Source organism: Telmatherina bonti, assembly GCF_933228915.1.
Source record: "Telmatherina bonti genome assembly, chromosome: 10".
Classification (NCBI taxonomy): Eukaryota; Metazoa; Chordata; class Actinopteri; order Atheriniformes; family Telmatherinidae; genus Telmatherina; species Telmatherina bonti.
Genome location: NC_136628.1, coordinates 8,721,934 through 8,748,870, shown reverse-complemented (window position 1 = coordinate 8,748,870; position 26,937 = coordinate 8,721,934). Strand labels below are relative to the sequence as shown.

Below are 26,937 nucleotides of genomic sequence, written 5' to 3'. Positions count from 1 at the left end.
AAGGATCGTCTGCCTCATCTGGTGTTCATACTGCGTCCATTGTTGCAGTGTATTTCTGCAGGATACTTGCATAAGACACAATAAAAACCCAAACAGCCATAGTTTTGTCTCCATGTTTAACTCGCAACAGAGTTTTCTTCTCCACGCGGGTCTTCTCTTCTCTTTTGCTAAATACTGGTGCAGCGCCACCTTTGGCGTGGATAAATCCACAGTGATCCATGATAACATCATTAGTTTTATTAAAAATAAAATAAAATAAATAATGTATATATATATATATATATATATCACTACTATGTTGCAAGACCTTTGTTTTTTTACCTGGAAATTATTATGAATATGCTTCCTGTCAAACTTTCCACCAATCAAAGAGCTCAAATTGTCCAATCATAAGCAGCCAAAGATCATCAAGTTAGAAGAAAAGAATAATAATAATGGTCACACGGCTGGAAAACCTGTAAACATGTAAATAGTTTCTGTTGTGTGTGTGTTCCAGACGTGAGAGAATGATGTGCAGATGACAAAAGTCTTGGTCCCTGTTGATCTGGGTGGTATTTCTACAAACTTCTGTTTTCTTCTTGCTTTATATGCTGCTATATCTATTGACAGCTGGGACTGAAAGCATCATGTCTGTAACTTCAGCTTTTTCACACCAGTTTACATCAATGTAAAAAATGCCTAAATGTGTCTCAGAGTTTTACTGTGCTTGATGCCAACTAACCTCCAGTCCCAAAGCAGAACATTTCTTCTCTTTGGCCTTTGACTCAGCGCAAAAGTTGATTTTATTTTATTATTTTACATTCTTATTTGTTTTTACATATCTTTTATCTTGTCTTGTGTTTATTATTTTAATTTTGTTCCTGCTTTTACATAGTTTCATGATGTTTTAAATGTATTTTATGTCTTTATATGTTCTATGTACCTTCTGTTTTTAAGATACTTTATAAATAAAGTTGCTTGTCAGTAGAAACGGATGAGCTGGACGTTGCATCTGCAGGACCACAGCTGGACATGGCGGCATTTTGTTATGGCTGGTCGCCGGATACAGGAACGGATCCAAACGCAGGACTCACATTAAATGATTTTATTCCTTGATAAGGAGAACCAAAAAAGGCTGTGGCAGAAAGCCGCAGAAGATTGTAAAAAAAACAAGACACTAGCAAATAATTTCCGAGGCTCTGCAGCCGCAGGTAGAGTCCAGAGCTGAGTGAAGACAGGAGAACTGAAGAGCTTGCACCAGCAGTGAGCAGGTAGGAGGTTTAAATGCAGGTGGTCAATGAGGGAACTAGCTGCAGGTGAGGCATATGACACAGGTGAATAATCAGCTCTGGAGTCAATCAGCAGCTGCAGAGGCCAGAGCGTGCCTAAAAGAAAAGAAATAAAGTGAAACAAAACTCATGTAACGAAAAGGACCACTTCATAACACATTTGTCTGGAACCATATTAAACTGATGTTAGAGTTTCCAAATGAAACCTAAAGATAAGGAGGTGGATATCAGTGAAAGGCTGTCGCACCGTCACGGTTTGTCTCCATGACGATGTTACTTTGGGCATACTGTCAAACAGCAACAGGGGATGGGGTGCAGTCGTCTCTGTTGAAAGCCATAATGTCACAGTGAGCAGCGGGCTAATGAATAGGATTCACCCCCGGCCGGAGGCAAAGTTAATGAACTCCTGCTAGCCGGGATAATTAATGCCAGGCTGCCTCTCTGCTGGACAAAACACTCGCCTCTTCCCTCTGTTTCCCTCCCTGCCGCTCGCGCTCAGTCTTGCTGCCTTTTTGTCATTCAGTCAATTAGTTCTCTGTCGTGCCAGAGGTGAGTTTTAGGCAAATGTGCAGCTCTGGAGGGACATGGGGATTTTTGTGGGCACAACTAATCAGTTGCAAGGCAAGTCTTCAGGTCACAGATAGATTAGGGAAAATTGGGAGGCGTTCACTGATGAGAATATGCGCTTCTCTCCCTGTCGTCCTTTCTATTTCCAGAAATAATGAGCAGAGTAAAAGTGCTGCGCCTCTGTAACACCCAAGCCGTTGTGTCGTACTGCTTGGCCCTGCAAAAAACTCTGTGTACTCTCAGAGGCAGCAGATTGCTCCTGAACAGATCTGACCAGTAGAACATTACGCCTGTCTGGCTAAATCAGCACTTAATTGGCCTCATATCTTGTGCCTTTTGTGTATCCCCACTGCTGCGTGGCCAAAACAGAGGTGTAACAGCACTGCAATTTACAAATCACATGCTGTCTCCCTCAACCAGAGCTGAATAATTCCTGGAACATGTGCATAAGCTCCATGTGTCCTCTCCCAGTAACGTCTCTGTTTCTGATCACCTTCTGTCCCCCAGTACACCTCAGCACTAACGTACGATGGGGTGATGGTGATGGCCGAGGCCTTCAGGAACCTGCGTCGGCAGAAGGTGGATATTTCCAGAAGGGGAAACGCAGGCGACTGCCTGGCGAACCCCGCCGCCCCGTGGAACCAGGGCATCGACATGGAGCGCACTCTCAAACAGGTGAGGAAGACGCTGCTCTTCTTTTGTTCATGCTTCACATGAAATCTGCTTCCATGCAGGATTTCTGCAGTTTTCTCACCAATGAAGAGCAGAGGAGGGAAGGAGAGGAGAGTTGGGAATGGAGATATGTTTGTTTGAAGGATAACGGAGACGTTTCTACAGGCTTCATGATGGATTTGCTCTGATCTCGACAGTCTGACATGTATTTACATTTATGAACAAAGACATTTATGCAGGCAGAAGTTGCTCAGTGCAGGCAGAAGTATGAAGGAAGCTTTGAATCCTTGGAGAAAAAAAAAACAACATATGATTGAAAATACTGAATTATTAACCCTTTAATGCCTTGTAGATCACATTTGATGCATTTCTGAGACCCATTGCATCATTTTATGGTAAAAACTTTCCTTACAACTCAGTTGTAAACAATCAGATGCTTGTTTTCTGCCTCCTGGTGGATAAAATAATGCACTACAATCATTTTAACAGTAATAAACGGTGATTAGCCTATACAAGAGATACTTTTCTTTATTCTTTTTCCATTTCATTTGAATTTCCCTTTAGGGATGAATAAAGTATCATTTATTTGATTTGATTGATTCATATTATTGCATAGGCATATCAGTGAGAACATGTATCTAATCCTGGTAAAGCTATGTACCGTTAGGTCTGACAGTCATTTTCTGCAGATTGTGCCTCAGTGCACCTCTTTGTTCTTTGTTTCAGCATCTGTTTTTGTTAACTACATTATGTCATGGTGTGTATTTGTTTTGTGTTCTCCTCTGTATGCAGGTCCGGCTGCAGGGATTAACAGGTAATGTCCAGTTTGACCACTACGGCCGCAGGGTCAACTACACTATGGACGTGTTTGAACTGAAGAATAATGGACCCAGAAGGGTAAAACATCACACCACGCTGAATATTTGTCTGAATGAAGGTAGCAATACTTTACGCTTTTGTCATGATATTAACGTGTTTATAGTTTACACAGCAGTAATATGGGCATCGATGATGGTTTAAAAGGAAACTGTAAAAAGTGGATTCATTTGTTTGTCCATAATGACAAATCCACAGATTGAAACTCAGACTCTACATTTAAGAAAATTTCTCAAATAACTCTAAAATGTTTTTACACTTGATGTAAAACCTACATGAGGTAGTTTTTCAGACTTGTCAGTATGAAGTATCGTATATAAAAAAAATGTAATGCAGACACGTTTTATGCATTTATGCATAATCTGCGTATCATTTTTTCATTTATTTTTTCATTTGAAACAAGATATTAGCATTTGAAAAGCCTCGTTTTTTTCCTTTTTTGTTTTTTTTTTTTTATCTTTAACAACAACAACAAAAAAAAGATTTGATTTGATTTCTGATTTTGTGCACAAAACAAACACGGAAAAAGTGGATAGAGAGAGCTCAACTTCAATTTTTTATTTATCATTCAAGGTAGTAGCGTGACCCAAAAATTCTTTTTCTATCGGAAATAATATATATATGTGTTATATTTCAGCTCAGCTCTCATTGGATTTTTAGAGACAAAAAGGTTTTGTATAAAGTTCTCTTTAAATGTGGAACAAATTTTGTTTTCAGTTTCCCACCATGCTATATCAGCGAGCCACAGCTACAAAGGTGTGCTGTTACATAGAAATTCACCTGGTTGCCATCTGTCTATTTTCTCTCAGTTGCTTTAAGCATTGATGACATTGTAGAAACTCATTTTCTAACTTCCACTCCTCCACTGTCGGTACATCCTTGTATGATTACAGACGTGTGTAGGGTGTTTTCATGTGAAGCGTCGGGGGGTTGGAGTGATATAATATGTAGTGTGCCATTCTCTATTATCATAAGTAGGCTGTAAAAAAGCTTCTGCCTCTGGAAAGATGGATGTCTGTTGATGAAATTCAGGGAAAATGGGAAAAACAAGGCAGTGAGAGAGTGGGGAGAGGATGAAATGAAACAGAAAGCAATCAAGGTAGACTGGTGGGGGGGGGGGGGGGGGGGGGGGGGGGGGGGGGCAAAGAGGAGACGAGTTCCCATCAATCAAAAGCTGCTTTGGCCTGTCTTCTTCCGCCACGGAGAGGGTCCTGTCAGGACATGGAGGGTGTGTGTGTGTGTGTGTTGAGGGACATTCTCAATGTCCCTCAATCATCCTGATGCTGCAGCACACAGGAGGTGCCAGAGCTCTTCTTCCCCTCTACCTCCCCTCTCACCGACTTCAAGCTGTTTATGGCTGCTGTCAAAGCTTGTTCTGCTATAAGATCAATTCATCAATTTGACACAACAGATACCCACATATTGTTGTTGTTTTTTTTGTTTTTTTTTATTATTATTATTATAACATGAGGTATCGCCCGACCCGTTCTTCTTTTCGGTTCCTCCCTGGTCACAAGATGCTAATGTTGTGACCACAACACGCCCCGTCTGTCAGTTCCAGTCAGTCAGCTGGACCCTGAAGGATTTCTGTATGATGATCCTAACATCAGCTGAATGTGGAGTCAAAAAGAAGCACCACAGCATTGATCCTTAACCTGCATCTTGCATAAGACTTGCAGCTAGTCGTTCCTGCAACTCGCATGTTGGATGATGCAGATTGAGAGGATTTGTTGATGTGTAAAATGCAGCAAAGTGCAATGATCAATGAATCATTTAACCCCTATATTTGACCTAAAAAAGGAAATAAAACAAATACAATATACCAGTGCCAATTTTTTTACTTATTTTGAATTTGATGCCATTGGCAGAGATTTGTAACATCCATGTTTACCACTGTGTTGCATCATCTCTGTGCTTTAAATGCTTAGAAATCTGCAGAAATGCTGCAGTATTAAACCAAAATGTTTTGCTATTTTTGGGTTTTCAGCTTCTTAACTAAAACTGCCTGCATCGTCATGGTTTGGAACCACTGGCAAGTCTGGAATTTGGATTTGGAATACCAATGTAAAATGAAATGACCCAATGTGAATATGATACATTTTGTGATTACTTTACTGTCTTTAAATGGAAAAATGAGACCAATACTAAACAAACTGCACAAATTCTCATTACCTGATGTTTTATAGACTTAGAAATCCGGAGGTAATACATCATTAAGTCAGAAAATAATATTTTAAACCTTTTATTCATATTCAGGCATGGTCCCAGTTAAAAGAGTCACTTGTCACATTATCAGTAATGCATATGATGTTCTATATCAGTGCTTCCCAAACTGGGGGGCGGGCCAGAGTTATCACAGGGGGAGCGCAGTAAGGCTAAATACAACTTGACAGCTTGGAAATGGACAAATTTTTAAGCACCAATGGGAAACGATGATTAATCAGCATAAGAGACTTCAAGTACTAAAAAGAGAGAAGAAAATATGATGGGGCATATCTACCCCTACTTGACCAGGTAAAGGTCAAGAAATAGTAATAATCAATGGTGGGCAATGAAGAGACCACAGTCTTTTTTATGTATCAAAATATTATCTGATTATATGAAGTATGAAGCCAAACAAGTTACACCAACACTTGGGAACTTCTCATCCTGAACACAAAGAAAAACCTGATGATTACTTTAGATCAGGGGTAGGAAACTCCGGTCCTCTAGTGCCACAGTCCTGCAAATGTTAGGAGTTTCCCTGCTGCAACACACCTGATTCAAGTCAATGGCTCATTAGCCAGACTTATGCAGAGTTTGATGTCAAGCTCTGCACAAGTCTGCTGATCAAGTCTGATGAGTGCCAGGTGTGTTGCAGCAGAGAAACTCCTAACATTTGCAGGACTGTGGCACTAGAGGACCGGAGTTGCCGACCCCTGCTTTAGATAAAAACTATCCAACTGCCACATATAGCAGAGTTGTTTTACTAAAGCAGCATTCGTCTTACTGAAAACTCGGCTCACCTGATGCAGTTTGCAGATTCCTGGTTTAAAACGTTTCACACTGATCAGGAGAATGGATCATAATACTGGCACAGTTTTAACTCTTGTTAATTACACTGCAGCTACTATACTAATGACACATTACTTAGTACCATAAGCTTCTTTGGTTCATGTGACGGGAGGGGGGCTTGACATTATTGACGTCAATAACAAGGGGGCCCCGCGGATAAAGTTTGGAAACCACTGCTCGATATTAACAATCAGCAACTCCGTACCTCTTTATCCAGTGTCCGGCAGGTTATTAATGTTTTCTTGCTGCAACACACCTGATAGAAATAATGGTCATGGAAAGTCTAGTGCAGAAGCTGATAACAGGGTTTTAAGGAATCATTTAATTTCAATTAATTAATAATAATTAATTCATAATTTCAATTGTGCTGCAGCAGGGCAACGTCGACAACCTGCAGGACATTGGCTCTGGAGGTCCAGCATTTGTGATCCCTGCTCGACGTGTTTCATGTTTGAGTTGCAGTTTGCTCAACATGACATATTTTGAGTTGATCCATGTCTCAGACTAACAGTAATATACAGTATTTGTGCCTCTGAACAGTCAGGTGGAGGCTGACCTGACATCACCTAACTCATCACACACCAGTGGTACAACCGTAAGGGCCGAGTTGTAAAGTAGAAAATCATTATTTAACCAAAATAAAAGTATGTTGTTGTTTTTTCTTTTCTTTTTTCCCCATCTCACTGTTTCAAACTTAAAAAAGATAAAAACATAGATTATATGATTATTAAATCAGTTATTTCAACCAAAGATTGGAGACACGTCAGCAGATCTGAATTACAGCTGGACAGTTGTTGCAGAGAAAGTTAATCATGGGAATTTGCCTGTTCAACAGTGAATGTCCCTTTTTGCTACAAGCCTAATTAATAAATAGCAGCTCTTGCGTCGACTTCACCACTGCTGGGCAAAGTGAAAGGAGCTAACTCTGAAGCTAGCTGTTGCTAGATAAAGTGAAGGGGAGCTAACGTTGAAACTAGCGGCTGCTTGCAGCTGCTGGATAAAGTTAAACAAACTAACTTTGAAGCTAGCAGCTGCTGGGTAAAGTGAACGGAGCTAAATCTGACGCTAGCTGTTGCTAGATAAAGTAAAGGGGCGCTAACGCTGAAACTAGCTGCTGCCTGCAGCTGCTGGATAAAGTTAAAGGAGCTAACTTTGAAGCTAGCTGCTGCTAGCAGCTGCTGGGTAAAATGGAGGGGAGCTAACTCTGAAGCTAGCTGCTGCTAGACAAAGTGGAGGGGAGCTAACGCTGAAAATAGCTGCTGCTTGCAGCTGCTAGATAAGGTTAAAGGAGCTAACTTTGATGCTAGCTGCCAGCAGTAGCTGCTGGATAAAGTTAAAGAAACTAACTTTGAAGTTAGCTGCTGCTAGCAGCTGCTAGGTAAAGTGAAAGGAGCTAACTCTGAAGCTAGCTGCTGCTAGCAGCTGCTGGGTAAAGGAAGCAGCAAAATTACAAAACTATCATATCACTACATACTTCAAGAGTAAAGACAATGAATACATATAGCTACAACATATAGCTAAAAAGAACATTAAATATTTTTATATAAATAGCATTAAAGGCCATAATATACCAAAAGTGGCTTTTAGTAATTGCGTATTTGCTCACATACAACCAAATCCAACAACTCTCAAAATCCATTTCTACTCCTTTACGTACATAAATGCAGACATCCATTTTTAAACCTCATACTCTGCCGTCTTCATACTTCCATGTCTTTCACTTTACCATTGTTGTTAAACCAGTTCATCTCTTGTAAAATCAAAAGCTTGATCACACAATGCCTTCTGAGGACAGTTGGAGGCTTCTTCTGTTCTGACTCTATTTAACTCCACAAAAACCTCCTTAGAGTTGTGTACATGCTATTATACGCAACATCAGTGTGTGCACATCTTCAAGTAAAATCTGTAATAATCTTGTTTTCCCTGCAGATTGGTTATTGGAATGATGCAGACAAACTAGTGCTGATCCAGGACTCTCCTCTACATCCTAACGACACCACTGGGATGGAGAACCGCACTGTTATTGTGACTACCATCATGGTAAGAGACTGTCATGCATTTGCCAGTGCACACACACACAGATACATGCATGCAGCAGTATTATTTGTAATCTGTAATGTGAGGATGTGCTATATGCTGAAAAATAAAATGAGACACAACGCAGGAGCCCCAGGTTTGGTGACTGCAACTAGATGATGTTTGTAAAACTGAATCTTACAGTTCAATCTTCTGAGTTAAGTTCCTTTAAAGCCCTTAAAATATGTCCTGACTTGCCAGAGTTTAAAGACAGCCACCTTCTTTCTTGAAAATAAACTCCTCAGTAAAGAAATTCGCAAAGAAAGGGAATTTATCTCAATTTCTGCATTCTGAACTTATTCAACAACAAATGTTTGACACTTGCATCCATTTAATGCAAAAATTTATTCAGAGTCAAATCATTTCACACTCTGAATGGCCTTTGCTTTGCATGTGAATCTTTGGCTGTAGCAGTGACTCTGAGATGGCTGACATGAGTAAAGCAGCCATGTTTTGAGAGTACATGTAGCAGCAGAGTGGAGGAAGGAAGGTAAGAGGTGGGAATGGAGAGTCACAGCTCAGCACAATCCTCCCTCTTTTCAGCCCCTGATGAGGAACCCCATTTTAAGAAACTGATCCCCAGTTGGACGCAAGCAGGATATGAAAGCCCTTAATGGCAGTGATGGACACAACAGCGTGAGCCAAAATGAGGCCCTAAAGACACTGGGCGAGAGGAGAGACACAGCGGCTATGCTAATGGATGCCCTGTTCAAAAATCCGAGCAAGAAATGGAGCCACTCAAAGCCATAATGGAGCCCCTGGAGAGGAAAATGAAATGCAAATGGTGGATAAAGACAGTTTTTTAAAGGATGGTGCTCGCAGATGGACATCTATGGAAGAGGAATTGGGTCTCCGACTCTTTACAGTGCAGTGTCTCTTCATAAGCAAGCTCCCACTACAGCTGTACACCAGTGTCTGTGTTCGACTCATGCATTGTCATGGCTTTAGTGATTGTGTGGCCAATCACAGCTTCTCATCCTGGTTTGAAAAAGTCATTTCCACGAAGATTGATGGACCCTGAACTATAAAGTAACTGAATTCTTGTTTGCTCTAAATCTATCACTTTCTGTGACTACCTACTCTGATGTACAGTATATTACACACTCAGAGGGCTTCCTCTAAGCCTTAAAACAGCTTAGAAAGACTAATGCTCTCATAATCATCCCAGTTCATATCCATCATGTTACTATGCAGCATGACTTTCCAGTTACAATGTGACGGCTTCTTCTCAGCCCTGCTTTGTGATGTTGGATCAGCATGTGTGTGGGAGCCATTTTTAATTTGGTACAAACTTAATGAAGTGTTGTAGTGTTGCTACATCCAAACTGCCTCTATATCTTAAATTAGAGATGGGATTTATGGATCTGTCAAGGAATCCGGATCTTGAGGAGTTGTTCCTTAATGAGAACCATTCAAAAGACTGGCTTGTTTGTTTATTTGTTTGTTTTTTTAAATGCAGGGAAATTCATTATTAAATCAAATTAAATTAAAATCATTCAAATTAAATAATCACTGGTTGTGACTATATAGTAAGATTTGAAAAAGACAGAGATATAATCTGTCTGTTCTTAAAAATTTTATCTTACTTTTTTATGGCTTTGTGAGGAACCCCAAAGTTTCATTGATCAGTTTTATGGCTTGAACATGGAAACAGCCAAAAATTAAACAAACATAAGGCATTATAAGGAATGAAAGAGATAATGCCACGTATGCCCTGGTCTATATAATGTAACAGACGGATATTTCATCAATCCAACTCGATTCACTTGATCATATGATTAGTTTTAATTACCCACTTTCCATTCATTTTAATTATCAACTTCATGTCCAAACACGAAATGTTTTTTCCAGGTATCACCCAGATGGTGATTGCTAACCTAAAATCTCTAGCACATTATACAAATATCACTATGTCCTTATTAGCTGTGGCAGATGTAAAGGTTTTTTATTTTTCATCACTAGTCGTTGTTTTTTTAGTCTTTTGGCTAAAGCATCACGAGATAACAAACCTCTGTCAGGTCTTCAGCTGCATCTGCCTGGAGGGTAAAGCACCAACAGAGATGGACAAGGACAAAGTTTGACTGTCATTATATTGACAGGACAAGGCTGGAAGCTGTGATGGAGTGAGTTGACTTTAAACTCCTCCACTGCACTTTAAACCTGGCAGCGTGCCAGTCTGCCACAGGACACAAAGATCCTGTTTTAACTGTGTTTCTCTTTAGTTTCTGTTCAGAGAAACCTGGATAGTGACGAAATGTTTCGATTTTTTTTAGCAGGGTGTCATGCTACCCAAAATGCTTCCCGATGGATGCCCCAACAACATAATGAGAGGAGGAATTTTTTCATTCAAGGCCCATTAATGAAAGTTATCTTTTATTTATGGAAAAGTCACCGTAACACCCACTCTAGAAGTCTTAGAAAGCTGCAGTAGGCGCAGCTGTTATTGTAAGATTTTATCAGATGATGTAACATCACGACAAACACTGCAAGTCATAAAATCTAGTATACGTTTGCTAAGTTTTAGCACCACAAAGTTAGGTTTCCTTTACTGGTATTTTGGACCAAGATGGCAGCAGTAGCTTTCAGCACTTGGGAGTTCACATTCTTGTACATGTGATAAACCAAGAATTTCTTGGAGGATTTCTTTCCAATGTTGCATTAAAGCCATATAGTTGTGGTCAAAAATCAGAGCAAGACACAAAAATGAAACATATTTTCAATGGCCATTTCTACGAGATACAAGATACAAGATAGAAGAATACTTATTCATCCCTGAGGGGAATTTCAAGGCTCAAATACTACTCGTCAGACAAACATACTGTTACAGACAAACATAGAACCATTACACAGAACACAGGTTTGGACAGTATTGAGGCCATGCAGCCAGCTTTATCCGGCGCCGCCTTTCAGCAGAGTAGAAAGAAATAACATGAGGTAAACATGGGTTGGAGGAGAAAAAAAAAGGAAGTTTCTATGTACCGCCCTCACAGGGCAGTCTAGAGACTCAACGAAACACAGATATAAGCTCAGCGTCCACTTGAGCAGGTCCATTTCCTAGTACCAACAGCTAGATATTTTCTCTTCAGAACATTCTCTGTAAGCCCTAGAGATTGTTGCGTGTTAAATTCCCTGTAAATACTCAAAGCAACAACCATGCTGCATTCAAAGTCACTTAAATCTCCTTTTTTTCTTCATTCTGATTCTCTGCTTGAACTGCAACATGTCGTCTTTATTATGTCAACTTGGCTCGTTAGATATTTATGTCAAGTAATTGATCACATGTACTTCTATGAACATAGATATTTAAAGTATTTAATATATAGCAGAAAAAAGGAGTCAGTTAAAATCACAAAACTCTGATTTAAGTTGAGGATTGAAACAGAGCACCCTGTTTCACAGTACATGTTCATTTTAGAGAAATTCATTCAATTTTAAATCATTAATAAGGACATGCTGCGGTTAAAAAGGATTATTGAATATGAAATTAAAAGTTAAGAAATGTTTTTTTTAAAAGTGAATGTTTAAGCTTCGCTGTGTGAAACAGTGACATCTGGTGGCCAATTTGCAGACTGCAACAAAGTGAAGTTTCTGCCTCAGTTTGAACATTCAAACATACAAAAACATCTATAAACAGAAAAAAAAAAAAACGTGTAAAATGAAAATAGATGTTAAACAGTACATTTATTTATAGTTTAATGTCAGTAGCATTAGCCTAAAGAGGTTGAAGCGTAGCCACAACAGTAGTGAAGCACTTTGATGATCTAAAACATCTTTCCAGGCTGTGACGTCCAACAACTGCTGGCCGAGAGCTCTTAAACTGATTAAATAAAAAGCTTACTGTACATTTGGAAAATGTTTGATACATAAATGTGCTGCTTTATCAGTGTCAGACATTTGATGAAAACAAACTGGATTTGCTGCCTCAGTGACTGCTGCTGACCGAGACCCCAAAACGGGAGACTTACTGTGATGCACTGATGTGTGTTAGCTTCAGACAGCGTTGTGTTTGTGGTCAAAGTCATCCATCTGATGCTTGTCACCGCTCCTAATCAAACAGAATGAGCAACAGATTGTTTGTCTTGCATAATGCACAAACACTGGTACACAAACCCAAACAGGCAGATTTTACACTGAGCACACTGTTCCTTTGTGGATGAAAATCCACACATGGATTTGTATCAAGTTGGCTGTGCAGCGTGTGTGTGTTTTAATGGCATGTTTAATTAGTCTCATTAGGCAGTGAGTGAAGCAGTGTGCTTGTGATTATTGACCAGCCTGTCAGCCGTGCTGGCCGTCGCTGTGAAGACCTCTGAAGCATCGCTCTCTTCCTGTGCCAGAAACACTGACTGCAGCCTCCATCTCTGACACCCCTCTCCCTCCGGCTGCTGCCATACCCCCGCTATCAGAAATCATATGGATTAGTGCTGTTTTCATTCTGATTGCATTTCTAACTTTGCTGCAAATTAACTTTTAAATGAGGACACCAGCATTAAATTTATAAACTCCATTTTTCAGCCTTTTTGCAGCTGAGATTTGTCAGAGGAAATCAAGGCAATGCTTCACTTGAAATGTGGTTTATCAGGCAAGTAGAGGCTTCATGTAAGACATTTGTGCCTTTATTTGTTGGACAATATTTTATCTTTCTGTGTTTCATTGTAGGAAAGTGACCGATTAGTTCTACTGTTTCAAAGAAACGTCATGTTTCATAAGTCGGATGGTTTGATAATTGGCTTGTTTCTGTTATTTATTTCACTGCCATGACTTGGTGCATTAAATGCTGTCCGTATTTTTGTTGCAATAATTAAAGAAAGTCCATAATTCCTCATATTTTGCTCTGTACACCAAGCGGCAACCTCCAGCAATTAAAAGTGAAGCCTACGTGGAAGTGCCAAAAATTGCAGTCCCCCCCCCTCATCCACTAGGGGCTCCAACATAGAGCAAATCCCTTTAACTGGTTAGCTCCTGTTAGCTCCCATTAGCTCCTGTTAGCTAATGTTAGCTCTGGGTTCGCTCGGGTTCAGTTCAGCTCTTCCGAAACCTACAGGTGACGTCACGGAGGCTCCGTCCATCTTTTATATACAGTCCATGGTTCTGACAAAGGCCAGATGGTTTGCATATTGACATATCTGCTGTCAGCTACTGTGGTCTTATTCTAGGTCTCCATTATTTCTATAATGTCTAAATAGTATACAAGATTTGACTCTGAAAATAGAGTCAGCTGTAAAACACAAAATAATATCCTGTCTGTGTGACGTCACCTGAACTGGCAGAAAGTCAGCGATGGCGGCCGGCTCATAAAGTCTGTTGCAAACGTCACTTTCCTCTTTCGGTCATGGTTGTTAGATAATACATCCACCAGAGGGCAGTGCAGAGTTCACCTCCAAGCTCTGACGTCAGTTTCAGATAACAGCAAACATGAAGGCGGTGGAGGAGTTCATTATGAGCTACATTCGTAGAAAAAGACTTAAAAGGAGACTGAAAAGAGGACGTTAGTCTAAGAAGTCATTAAATATGTCACAGATTCGTTGCTTTGTTGCGTTCACTGGGCGTACGTCAGCTATACTGCTCAACACTGCCATCATGGTTTGTGGTGGTACTGGTGCGTTTGCTGCGTTGCTTCTGGAAGAGCCCAGAAATGACCTAAGTAAAGGAAAGTGTAGAAGGACAGACGGTTCTATATCCATCTTCAGGCTTCACAGCTTGATGTCACTTATCCAAATGATGGCATGTAATTTCGGCACTATTTCCCTGACACATGTCAGGTCGCCACAGCTACACTGTTAACGCCAGGGTTTAAAAATGTAGAGAATTAAATTGTTTTACATGGACAACGCCAGACTTTCTTCACTGAACCTGCATTCCCGCCTTCGGTAAAGCAGCAGCAGTTGGATATTCTGCTGTCAGACATCGACTCTGCACCTGAACTCAGCATTCAGAGTGCCATATTGGGAGGGGGGCGGGGCCTAATTTGGCTTAAATAGTTGAACCCACAGGTAGCAAGATAATTTTAAAGAAAACTGAACACCTTATTATGTGTGAAGCCCAGAGAATAAAGTTGCTCTAGATTTTACAAGTTAAAAAAAATTTACAATGAAGCTACTCTCGATGAACAGAAAACATGATGCTACATTCGATGCATTAGCCCACAGTTGCCTAGGTTACCGTAAGCTAATGTAGTCTGCTGTGGTTATGTAGGCCACCATCTACACACCATGATGCATTAACCACTTGTTCTAACTTCAGAAGGGCCCAAAAAAGTGAAAACGAATCGAGGAAGAGTCAGTTACGGTTATTGGTACGTGATGCCCGTGACCATCGGCCATTAAGCAGAGACGTTGATGACTATCTGTAAATGTTGGCCACTATATGTTGGCTGTGTAGGTGGAATGGAGGGGAAGTCACTTAAGATGGTTTTCATTTGTTATTTACGACATATTTTCGGACGTGCGTTCTGCTCGCTGGTGTCAGTTCTCCTTCAGACACAGACGGCGGATGAAGAACTGTTCAGAGACGATAATGCTGAAGTTGGCTTCTGTTTTGTTATGTACACAAAGACCACATCCAATGCTTTTTAGGGACTTTGACCACATCAGACCAGATCCTGCTGAAAAACTAAAATACCTACGATGTTCACTTCGGCTGAATTATCCTCCAGAGCTTTAACAGAGTTTCTGATTGTTGAAACCTTTGTTCTGTTTGTGAAAATGCATAAAAGGCTCATTAAATTTATGTTTCGTCAGACCTGGCCTCAGTTCCAGGCCTATGGAGCCACATAATAACATTTCTAAGAAAAATATACCTGTTAAAGTGATTAATCCAGGTCAGAGAGGTGGTTTTGCTCTGCAACACCAACACACTGACTCCATGAGACGCTTGCAGACTGAAAAATACGTTTCTGTGATTACTTGGTCAAGTACGGTGTCTCCTCTAACTCATTCAGTTCTAAACCTTGTTTTCTCTGCTGCTGTTGGAGCATTGTGTTTATTTGTTTATTTATTTCTGTTTTAGTTTTTATTCTGACTGACATCTAGTCTGTCGACAGTGTCGTTTGTTAGAAATGTTCCTGGTTCATATTTTTAGTGAACATTTATCTGGTGAAAGCTCAAACAGGGTAAAAAGTGTTGCAGCTGGACCTCTCCAGGGGTGACTTGCAGCATCTGCTGTGCTTTATGGCCATACAGCAAGACAATATCTGTTAATCTTCCCTCCTGAAAGAGAAAAGCAATTCCTTCTGCTCCTGGAGAATTTCATTTGGAAACTTTCTCTTTATGTTGAGAAAATGCTCGGACTCGATGTGCTGCTGAAAAGGCTTAAAGTAGAAAAATAAACCATAAAGTGTCAAATCTGTCTTCATTTTAGATCAATAAGTGTTGCTGTTGCTGTTCTGTTGGGAGTTTGCAGAGGCGAGGCGAGGAGTCGGCCTCTCGAAATTCAGGGTTGCACTTTGAGAATGCCAATGGGAAGCGAGGATGGATCCTGCAGGCGATCCATCCGTAACAATACACAACACGTAGAGACAACAACTAATAAAAACATGAAGACAAAATAACCACAAACCGAGCTGCACTTTCTAGCACTGCACAAAATGTAAATAATTTCATGTAAAACCAATAAAACATCCACTTCTGTTGACGGCTGCTGTATTCTGATGTGACACGGGTAAATCGGCCTCTCATTATGCTTTACGGTAACATTTAGTTATGCTGCAGGCTAAGTCGAGCGTTTTCATTCCCCCCGCACCGAGGAGTTACTTGCTTTGGCCCGGGGCAATGTCACGCAAACACATCTCCAGAAGCAATTGCTCCTGTTCTCAATATGCAACATGCGGCCTTGCATGACAAAAGTCATTTGTTTGGAAATATGAGCAGAGAAAAAAGCATGGCAGGCTTACGTTTAGGTTGCTTTCCAAGGAGCAGCCGATCTAATGATGTAGAAGTTACCGCTGGTCACAGTGTGGAGAGATGCAGCCACCACTGATTACCTTCACTGTTTGAACTAACTGGTTTTTTTTAGTAAGTCATCCGCTGTGGTTGCAGCTTTTTTCTCACCTCTCGTTTGCTTTATGTTTGCATCTATTCCTGCTTGGTTGCTTTGGGTTTCTCAGAGTCTCTGCCTCATTAATGCTCCTTTCCGCCTAAACTAGCTGGTTTATGCTCTGCATGTACAGGATGAGATCATCCTGAATCTCCCGTCCCACCCCACAAGGTCAACAAAAACCATCTAATTTAAAGAATTTTCATACATTTCTGATTGATTAATCTGCTTATTTTGACTCGCAGTTAAGCATCTCCACAGCTCAGATAGAAAATAATCTCCTGATGATTAATAAAAGTGAACGCTAAAAGTATCTGCTCAAATTTACACTCCTGTGTACATAATAAATGTAAAAAGGAAAGTTCGTGCGAACTCCCAGGATGTCTTCAGCGAACAGTGAGGTTTATTGTTAGATGTTCATGTTTATTGTTGTTTTTTACTGTAAGTCAGTGAAGGTCACAGTCCTGCAGGTTTTAGATGTTTCCCCGCTCCAACACACCTGGTTCAGCTGAATAGATCCAACAGCATGTTGTTAAGTTCTGCACAATGAGAGTTGAAGCAGGGAAACATGGAAAACCTGCAGGACCTGGAGGACCACAGTTTACCTTCCCTGCTGCAGGTTATTCACTGTTAAAACTGGTGGATATGAAACATGTTTTGTCCTGTTTAATGTTGTAGAAATGAATGTTTAATTTAAAAATAAATCAATGTAAATGTGTTGTTATGAGAGAAATAAAGAATAATGAATAAAAAACATCTACTTCTCCTGTGACCGGGTTTGATCTGTATGACATGCAGCCAATAACAGTTCAGTCTGTGTTATCGTCATAAATTCCTCCACCATACATTTTGGATTTAATTATATTTTATTCCGGTGCCAGAAGTCAATATGAGATCACATGCTGATTTAACATAATCAGGACTCTAAAACAACTTTATTCGATCCGCAGCAACAACAGCCAGATTTTTTCTATTTTACCTGGATGCTGTTCAGCATCATGGCAGCAGAATGATGATCCGGCTGCCATGTTGTACCAAACTAATTAGCTTTCCAAATGGACATAAAGGAAATGAAGCTCTGTGGACATAAGGGTCCTCTTCTTACTTGAGTGTTCTTTATTTTTGTTTTTCATGGGTTTCATGTTTGTTCTGAACCTGACACACCTGACAAGTGGACGAGGGAAGGGGGGAGAGTTGGAAAACAGATGGAAAACAGATAAAACTGTAAAATATACTTAGAGCAACCAGACCTACAGCAGCACCTACGAGAAGACAAACTGACAAACAGCAACATAGTGGTGGTATTTAGCACATAACTGTGTGTTTAAAGGCCAGCCGTTGCGATCCCAATCCGTTTCCTCAGATAGTCCGCTTTGTTTTGGGAACTGTAAATGCACAAAGAAACAGACTCGGTCTGCCTGTAAATACCGACCTCTGTCTGCTTCAAGTGGACAAAATACAGGAAGGCAAAGTGCATTGTGGGTAAACACAACAAAAACATAATTGGGTGTGGGACGATGTGCATATATGGTGGAAACACAAGCTGCATTAACCAATAGATGAACAAAGTTTCTTCTTCATTGTTTGTGTTTCTTGTGTTCAATCATTCATTATCCAAACGGCTTAAGGGTCGCGGGGGAGGTGGAGTCTATCCCAGCAATCATTGGGCGAGAGGCAGGTACACTCTGGACATGTCCCCGGTCCATCACAGGTGTCTCATGTTCTTCAGTAATTCTTGGTGCAGCGCCCCCTCTGCGGAGGATTGGAATTTGTTCTTCAAACTGCCTGATTAGTTTGAGTTGCGCAGACTTAGTCCAGAAAAATGTTGTGCTAAACCAAGACCAGACTATCCTGGTCCGACTGCACCTTAAACTTGCAGGACAACACATAACCTGAATTTCCCCCCGGGGACAGACAAAGTACCTTTGATTGATTGATAAGCGTGCATGTTCATGTGTGAGCTGGGGAAGGAGTTGTGTTTAGATAAATGTGCAGATGATACTACACTTCCTCCAGGGATCAGAAGCAGGTTTTCTTTGGGAAAATAATTCAGATTTTATATCTGTATGCATTTAATCCAACACACTTCTTTAAATAGTTTTTACTGACGTTTTTAGAGTAAAAACTATTTAAAGTGCGTAGGATTAATTCCCGGCACTGGAATGACAAAAATGCCAAACAACAGCTCTCTCTTTTCTAACAAAAAACAAAGCAACTTTAGCTTTGATCACATTTAAAATGATCTGATTGAAACTGTAACTCTTTTTTTTTTTTTTTACATGTCTTAAATGTTTAAATTTTCTCGCCTCTTCTTTTCTCAACAGCGTCCTCGTCTTCCTCTTTTTTTTTTTTTGTGACCAGCCTTCTTTCTAGCCTGGCAAGCCAGATTGCAGAGCGACTCAGTCTGGACACAGAGATTCGCATCAGTCTTAAACAAACCGGCCACTCTGATTGGTTGATCTGAGACTCTTGCCTCGTGCCTTGCGTCACCACGTATTCTTCATAACATTCAAGATGGCGCGCGGACGTAGCGGGATTAGCTTCTGACTTACGATTAGGTTCAAAAAGCAACACAGAGTTTCCAATAACGCCATGTAGCCTTAGATTTTTACAGCAACGACGACACAGGTCATTTATGTCTTCTGTACTGCACGCCATGTTTATTTTCTTCTGTTGCATTCGCGCTACTGAACACTTCCGAACATTGTAGGCTGCCGCTTTACTGATGTCAAGTTCGCCATTTTTCTGATTGGTTAACTCCACACTTGTTTGTCCCGCCCTAAAAATCCATTGATGCGAGTTAGTCCCCAGACTCTACACTGGTACACTGAGAGAGTCTGGCTTGCCAGGCTACCTTCTTTCTACCAACCACCATGTGATTTTGTTTAAATTTATCTCCTCACTCATCAGCTGTACTTGCATCACACTGTGTCCACATTGAATTTGGTATTTTCAGTTTGGATCAATCCTTTTGGCCCATTTATCTCTTAACTGGTATGTTGACGCAAGTCAACTCCGCTGTTTGGTATGCAGCTCAAACACAACCCCAACACCATGCCTCCTGCTCTGGAAAGCAGAGCAGGTCGCTCACTAATCACACGGTTAGCATTTTGCTCCTCGGCTCCTCTGGTCCACATGCTGAAGTGTCCTTGAATTAAAGACTAAACCCTAAACTGTCCCCAGATGTTACTCAAGCATCTTGTATTGTAACTGAGTGTTTGGGAATGTGTCATAAGGGGAAAATTGTAAAGAGATTTAATTCAAGGTGGATCATGAATGCAGCTGTTTGCCACCACAGCTGGAGGATGCTGATGTGTTTTTGATCAGGCCACAAGTACACTTTCATTTTCAAATGGTTGCATCTGGCAAGATTCAATCCAGATCTGTTTTTTTTTCTTCGATTATCTTTATGGTGTCAGAGATCAGTAATTTTCCAGTAATTTCTAATGTCGGTCTGGTTGTTTTCAATCAATTATTTCTTGCTCACTACAGCAGAAAACCCCTTCATCAGAGAACGCTAATGGTCCCTGCTGGGATTTTATAATAAACACACAACACCTCCAAAATAATTTGCCTTGCAGGTACTTAAAGACAAAACTATATATTGTCTTTTAAAGAATTCAGATTCTTAAATACAATTTTTGTCCTGCAAAATAACCATAATGAAGCCAGTAAAACTCCATGTTTTCTGCCTGTTTCTTTCTGGTCCTCCATAATAAGGTAAACACTATGTTTCCCAGTACAATTATGGTAATATAACAAACTTTAAAGACATTTGTTTTGATGTAATTAACCTCTTCAGAGGGTTTTACTTCTAATGATCAATATCACGTTTTCTCACTCAGTATGTCCTGTTGTTTGACATGATATGTCTGAAACAGATATTTTCTTGTTTAGTCAGTTAATATTTCATGAAACGCATTGTTAAGTTCATGTTTTCTAGTCTGCAAATTTCTTCTGCCACATCTGTCTTTTCAAGCTGTACTGCCACCATTTGTCATTTAGAGGAATAGCATGTAGTCATCAGCATATATGTGCATTTTCTCCTCCAGTATGCTTGCTGCTCACCTTGGACAGACTACTTTTATTAAATGATTGCTTCATAGTACCACTACTGTGAATAAAACTCAGCAGGGTACCTTTCATCTTCATATAGTTGGTGTTAAAAGCTGGATTTCAACTCTTGTTTTAATTTTTTGTTGGTGTGTGACTGTGTGAGCCCTCATATCTCTGTGTACGTCTGTCTGATTGTTTGGTTCACTGGTCATCTGTGTAGGAGGGTCCCTATGTGATGCTAAAGAAGAACTGGGAGATGTACGAAGGCAACGACCAGTACGAAGGTTACTGCGTGGATCTGGCTTCGGAGATCGCCAAACACATCGGAATCAAATATAAAATCTCTATCGTCCCTGATGGAAAGTACGGCGCCAGGGACCCAGAGACGAAGATCTGGAACGGCATGGTCGGGGAGCTGGTGTACGGGGTAAGCACCCTGCTTCTGTTCAGTCTTTAAGCAGAAGTGTTTTATGCCTTACAGGATTCACAGCATTAAAGCTTTAACTCTACGAACAAATTATTGAACAACTAGCTCATCTTTTCTCAGCTTGTTAGGCAGGTGAAACAAACTCAAACTGCTTCTGTGAATCTCCAACAGTTCATCGAGCTTTAAGTGCTGAATACAAAGACTGGGATGCAGGGATTTTAGACATCTGGTCCACATCTTTCAGCTCATTGACATGTTGTTCAGGCTGTTTCTAAGTAGTTCATACAGGACAGCAAAGCAAAACGACCTGCTGGTGGAAGCCACTGCTGTCGGTGTTTGGCATCACCTGTGAGGATGAGGATGACCACGTGTAAAAAGCGCCATTTTATGGCACTTAGATGCGTACAGTTCCTGTACAGAGTGTTGTTTTTATGACGTTTATCAAAACAGCGTATTTTAGCCATAAAAAATGTGTTTTGTGAAGGAAAATGGCATATTTTACAGCACTGTGATGCAAACGTGCTATTTCAGTGGCAAATGTTGGCCCCTTTGGCTTGCCATAATTAAACAATGAGGAGCCATCTAATGCCATGGCGTTCAGCGGAGACGTGCATTATAACCATCTAATGCACGGATCCGAGTTCTTTACCGCTTATACCATGGTCCCACATAGTAAACATTTTATAACAATTTTTTATTTCTATTTTACAACACTTGCTAAATATGCTAAAGTATAGGAACTATTTCACATCGGCCTTAATGTAGTTTTTATGTGAAACAACAGCTGTCAGGCTACAGCTTGTTTCTCTCACCTGTTAAAATCAGCTGATCTGAATCAGGTGATTAACACGTTCCTATGGTGACGCCTTTACAGTAATTGAACTCACAGAACTACATGTGCGTATACATGAAAACAATGCACGCCAGTTGTCATTAGAATTATCACTGACCATGGTGTTAGTAAGCAATAATCATACATTAATGGACAGACATAAATGAATAGAAAGAAAGAAATAAAGCATAAAGCAAACATTAATGACAACTACACCTTCTATTTGCATATCCAAAAAGGAGTGGAAGGAAGTAAAAACTCATATTATCCCACTCCCTTTCTAATAAATTATTAATATTTAATGGGTTAGCTTCCTATTAATGTAATAATATGAGCAATGAAATATATTTATCCTTTAATAAACATAAGATGACAAACTGCTGACGTTTCACAAAGCTGCTGTAATGTCACAGTGACATCTGTGGAAACTATGAGAGATGATACCAAACATGGATCATAACAGCCGTTGAAGAAGATGATCTTGGTACGTTCCCAAGCTCTGCTGGGAAACTTTGGGCCGACAGGCCAATGAAAGATCGTTAAAGGACAACTTGTAGATGTAAACTAAGAGCTCAAGGTGCAGATCAGGTCTTCAAACTCCCAGGAGCCCATCCAATCAACCGCCTGCAGGTTAGACTGCAATAAGCTCGATCCTGAAGCGTCATCAGAAACCGCAGAACACACTCAGTCCATCATGGATCCCAGCAGTTTTAGTGCTGACATGAAGAACTTCTTTACTTAAATTTAGTTTTTCTGGTTTGATCAGGACTTTATGTTGATTGAATTCATTAAAAAAAAACTCCACTTTGTCCTTTTGAATTAAACTCAAATGATTTGCTTTTAACCAGACAAAGTCATCCCTTCAAAGTGTGAATGATTTCAGGTGAGCTCTTAACAATGTTGCTGAAAATGTGTAAATATGGTCTAATGCAACTAAAATGATCATACAGTTTAAAAGAAAGTTGTATAAAAATGGATTTAAACATAAAAAGAATTCACATATTACTATGATTAATGCATTTTTGTTCCACGTTAAGTTTCACACTTATGATTACTTAATGTTTGTGTTGTTCCTTAGCAGGTTTGTTTGCGGTATATTTCTTGATCTGCTTAATTATCCTCCAAAGCATCTGCAGCACTGTTATCATGTGTTCTTTGTTGTAAATAATTAAACCCATCTGGAATAAATGTGCAAATAGTGCAGTGTTGTTAAAGTAGCGCTGGGGGGGTCGGAGCTTTAAGGCTTCAGGAGGAAATCTGCAGCCTGTTAAAGAGATGGCATTTTATTTAGCCGTGACGTCTTTCTGCTGCTGACCTTGATATGGATCAAGGAGATGCAGAGATGTGGACACGAGGAAATGAAGGGATTTCTGAGCCTCTTTTCTGCTTATGCTGGAATATTTTTGAGGACAGAAGGAGCTTTTTCTGAATAAATAATGTACTCTTAGTGGAGGTCTAATTTCAGTGTTTTCTTCTTCAGTCGATGTAAAAAGTAGATGTTTAACCTTCACCAAGTAACTAAGGATGTAATAATACATCAATCTCCAACCACCGTCCTCTTCATCAGGTACACCTACTAGTACCGAGTTGGACCCCTTTTTCCTTCAGAACTGCCTTCATTCTTGATGTGACTGATCAGCCAGTCTGGAGATTTTGCTCCACATTGACATGAAGATTCACACAGCTGTTGCACCTCCATGAGATCTGGTGACTGTGGAGGCCGTTGGAGGACAGTGAACTCATCGTCATGGTGGAGATGATGTGAGCTTTGTGACATGGTGCATCATCCTGCTGGAAGTTTCCATCAGAAGATGCTACACTGTGCTCAGAAAGGGATGGACATGGTCAGCAGCAGGACTCAGGTAGGCTGTGCTGGTTAAACCATGTCATACTGGTACTAAGGGGACCAAAGTGGGACCAGAAAACCTCCCCCCACCATTCCAGCAGCAGCAGCCTGAAGCCTTGATCCTGACGGCAGGATGGATCCATGTTGTCATGATGTTTCCGACAGATTCTTAGCGTACCATCTGAATGTGGAGCTTCAGACCAGCAACATAACCAGTGCTTATCTGACTTCCAGTTGCCCTTCAATCATTTCCAACCAGTCTGTCCATTCTCCTCTGACTTCATGCTACGTTCACAGTCTTAAATCTTCTTTCTTCCCCATTCTGAAGCTCATTTTGAACTCCAGCGAGTCGTCTTCACCACGTCTACATGACTACATGCTGGCTTGTGATTGGCTGGTTAGATATTTATGTTAAAGAGCAGATAAACAGGATGGTCATTAGATTTCTACGATTTTTGGAGTTTTTTGTGATTTTGCATTTAGCATTTATTTCGACCTTCCACGCAGGATAAAACTGATCCGTCTCATGTTGTTTGAAACCAAAAACTCTTGCTTGCTGACGAGTTTTTTGGCATTTTTCTCGCCTGTGCCTCTTTGCAGTGACTCACTGTGAAGTGGACTGCAGCGACTGCAAGCAGGCACAGTTTGGGATGTGTCAAGTCTCATCAAGCTCCACTCTGCACTTTCCGTGTAAAGTCTGTGCAGGTTGGTGAAAAACCAAGGAAGCAGCTCTGTGAGCAGAAACACATCCTGTTCCAGAGATTTGCTTCGGCCAGAGGAAGTGCTGGGCCAAATTACTTTAGTACAAATCCTTTAACAGGAAAAGCTAAATTGTATTTTGTCAGAGCACAGCTGTCTTCACACAGGTTTGGACTATTTGGACCACATGAATCTCCAGCCAGAAATGGCCCTTTTATACCTTTTCCACTTATCTGCCTCTCAAAGTCTTCTATCAAAGTTAAATATGGAGGGATTGCAATTTTTTTTCAAGGTGACCACATTTCCACTTGACACGGAGGTTAAAGTAAGGAGGACTGACAATAAAACAAAGTGAGTTGGACAGAGAGCGGAGAAAGTCAGGCAAAGGTGTGTGAAAACACGCCATGCAGCATTCACGGGAACGTTTGTCAGCACTTTCCCACCTACACCGTTCATTTCCTCTCGCCTCTCCCTGAAAAGATGCACGCTTCCACAAGAGCCCAGCCTCTTTTTAACCCGCCGTGCTACATGCCCCGAGGCTGTCATCTTAGTGCGTTTTGCTGAGGATGTAAGAACTTAAATCTCTTTCATTTTCTTTCCCCCCCGGCCCTGTTTTTCTCCGCTCCATAAGTGTCAGATGGCCGTAATGAAACTTTAAAATCTGGCTGATAGTAAGCCCTTTGCTCCCCAGCCAGGCAGACAAGGTCACGAGTGTTGCTGAGGCTAATCTGGTTTGTGGATTTTCTGCAAGTTGGTATGCACTTTTCCACAGCTGTAGACTGGAAAAGTAGTCATATCCCCACTTTTTTTTTTCCTTTCCTGTGCTGTAAGCATATTTCTGTAGTGTATTATTTCATCCTTCCTGCTGATTCTCCAAGACTTTCAGCTAAGCCTTTGATCACCGGAGAGAGCATTTCTTCCATTTCACTTCTTGCTCTTTGTTAATTCAAGAAAGAAGTTCATGACGAGAGCGCTGCCGTAATTACAGGAGATGAAGAAGAAGCTGGTAAATCTTTTGTTGACGTTTAGGATTTTGAATCTGAGGCTAAATGGTGCTTGTTTGCTTTGATTCGTCCTACAGAAAGCGGAAATCGCTGTGGCCCCTTTGACTATCACGTTAGTCCGGGAGGAGGTGATTGATTTCTCCAAACCCTTCATGTCGCTGGGTATCTCCATTATGATCAAGAAGCCCCAAAAATCTAAACCGGGGGTGTTCTCCTTCCTGGACCCGTTGGCCTACGAGATCTGGATGTGCATCGTGTTCGCCTATATCGGTGTGAGCGTGGTGCTCTTCCTGGTCAGCCGCTTCAGCCCGTACGAATGGCACACCGAGGAGCCCGAAGAGGGCACCGACGGTCCGCCAAGCGACCAGCCCCCCAATGAATTTGGCATCTTCAACTCTCTCTGGTTCTCCCTGGGCGCCTTCATGCAGCAGGGCTGTGACATCTCCCCAAGGTAAGACCGCATAAGCCTTTCACCTCCACACCAAGTCCACTAAAACCGCTCCCACAGGAAACTGCATGTCCTCCAGTGATATTCCAGACATGCCGGAGTGTCAGTGTGGACAATCACAGCGATGACTTGGTGCTCTCTCTGTGTCAGCGCTGTGTGCTTAAATTCCTCGCTTGTCAATCTAATTAAGGCCGTGGTCATTATGTCAAACGTGTTTGATTGAAGCAAATGGAAACGGAGCGAGTGTGGACGCCCCGCTGTGACAGGCGACGAGGAAGAAAGAAACTATAAATGTGTCTTTAGTCCTGAAGGGTTCAGTCACACTAAACATCTCTGGCACTTAAAAAGCAAATAGTTTTAACACCAAAGTTTATTTTAATTTGGCTGCTAAATAGATATTTTTACATGTGCTATGCATTTAAAGGACTAGTTCTGCCTTTTTGGGAAATATTTACATTAGACATTAAAAAAAAGTGTGAAACTGGAGCTTAAGCTCTGTTCTGCAGAGAGACAGTGAGACGTCAAAGCTCAGATAAAAACTGAACACACTGTTTATATCCTCCTGCTGTGTGACGACTGGTAACAATAACAGAGGTGTCCATCTTCAGTACCCTGCTATTTTATTTATAAAGCACTTTAAAAAAACAACATAACACCTGAGCAAAGTGCTGCACAATGGAAAAGGATAAAACAGAACAAATAAGAATGATTAAAGAACAAAAAACAGCTGAAGATTATTAAACAACAACTATAAGAAAATGAAAATAACAAGTATCCAAAGGATAAAAGATTAAGACAAAAATGGCAACTCACACATGCTTTAAAGTGGACGAAGTTTGTTTGTTTAACCTGCAGCGGAAATCATTCAATTGGATTACGATTCAGGATGCTACGATTTGATAATTAAATGATTTTCATAAATTTCATTGATTGTTTTTCCACATTGAGGGGTTTTTACTCATGTTGTGGCCACTTTTACATTACTTTGTATCAAACTGCTGCCCAGCTGCAGGGTTTATTGGTGCAGCAGTGAAAAAGGTCCCCCCCTCAAACTGCTGCTCTGCTGCAGGTTTTATTG

At 40.7% G+C, this 26,937-nt stretch overlaps 1 protein-coding gene across 2 annotated transcripts in view; it reads left to right on the top strand.

Annotated features, from left to right (window-relative positions):
- LOC306761636 (glutamate receptor 4) overlaps nt 1–26,937 on the top strand; it is a gene marked incomplete at both ends in the record, with an annotated part of 212,318 nt that overhangs the window by 145,733 nt on the left and 39,648 nt on the right. The window contains 5 exons of one of the 2 annotated variants that reach the window (XM_079247885.1): nt 2,343–2,510; nt 3,300–3,404; nt 8,367–8,477; nt 20,824–21,030; nt 25,489–25,862. In XM_079247885.1, the coding sequence (XP_079104011.1) occupies nt 2,343–2,510; nt 3,300–3,404; nt 8,367–8,477; nt 20,824–21,030; nt 25,489–25,862 (965 nt within the window). Of the gene's footprint in view, nt 1–2,342; nt 2,511–3,299; nt 3,405–8,366; nt 8,478–9,056; nt 9,090–20,823; nt 21,031–25,488; nt 25,863–26,937 lie in introns of those variants that run through there. The other variant, XM_079247886.1, reaches the window with a different exon arrangement.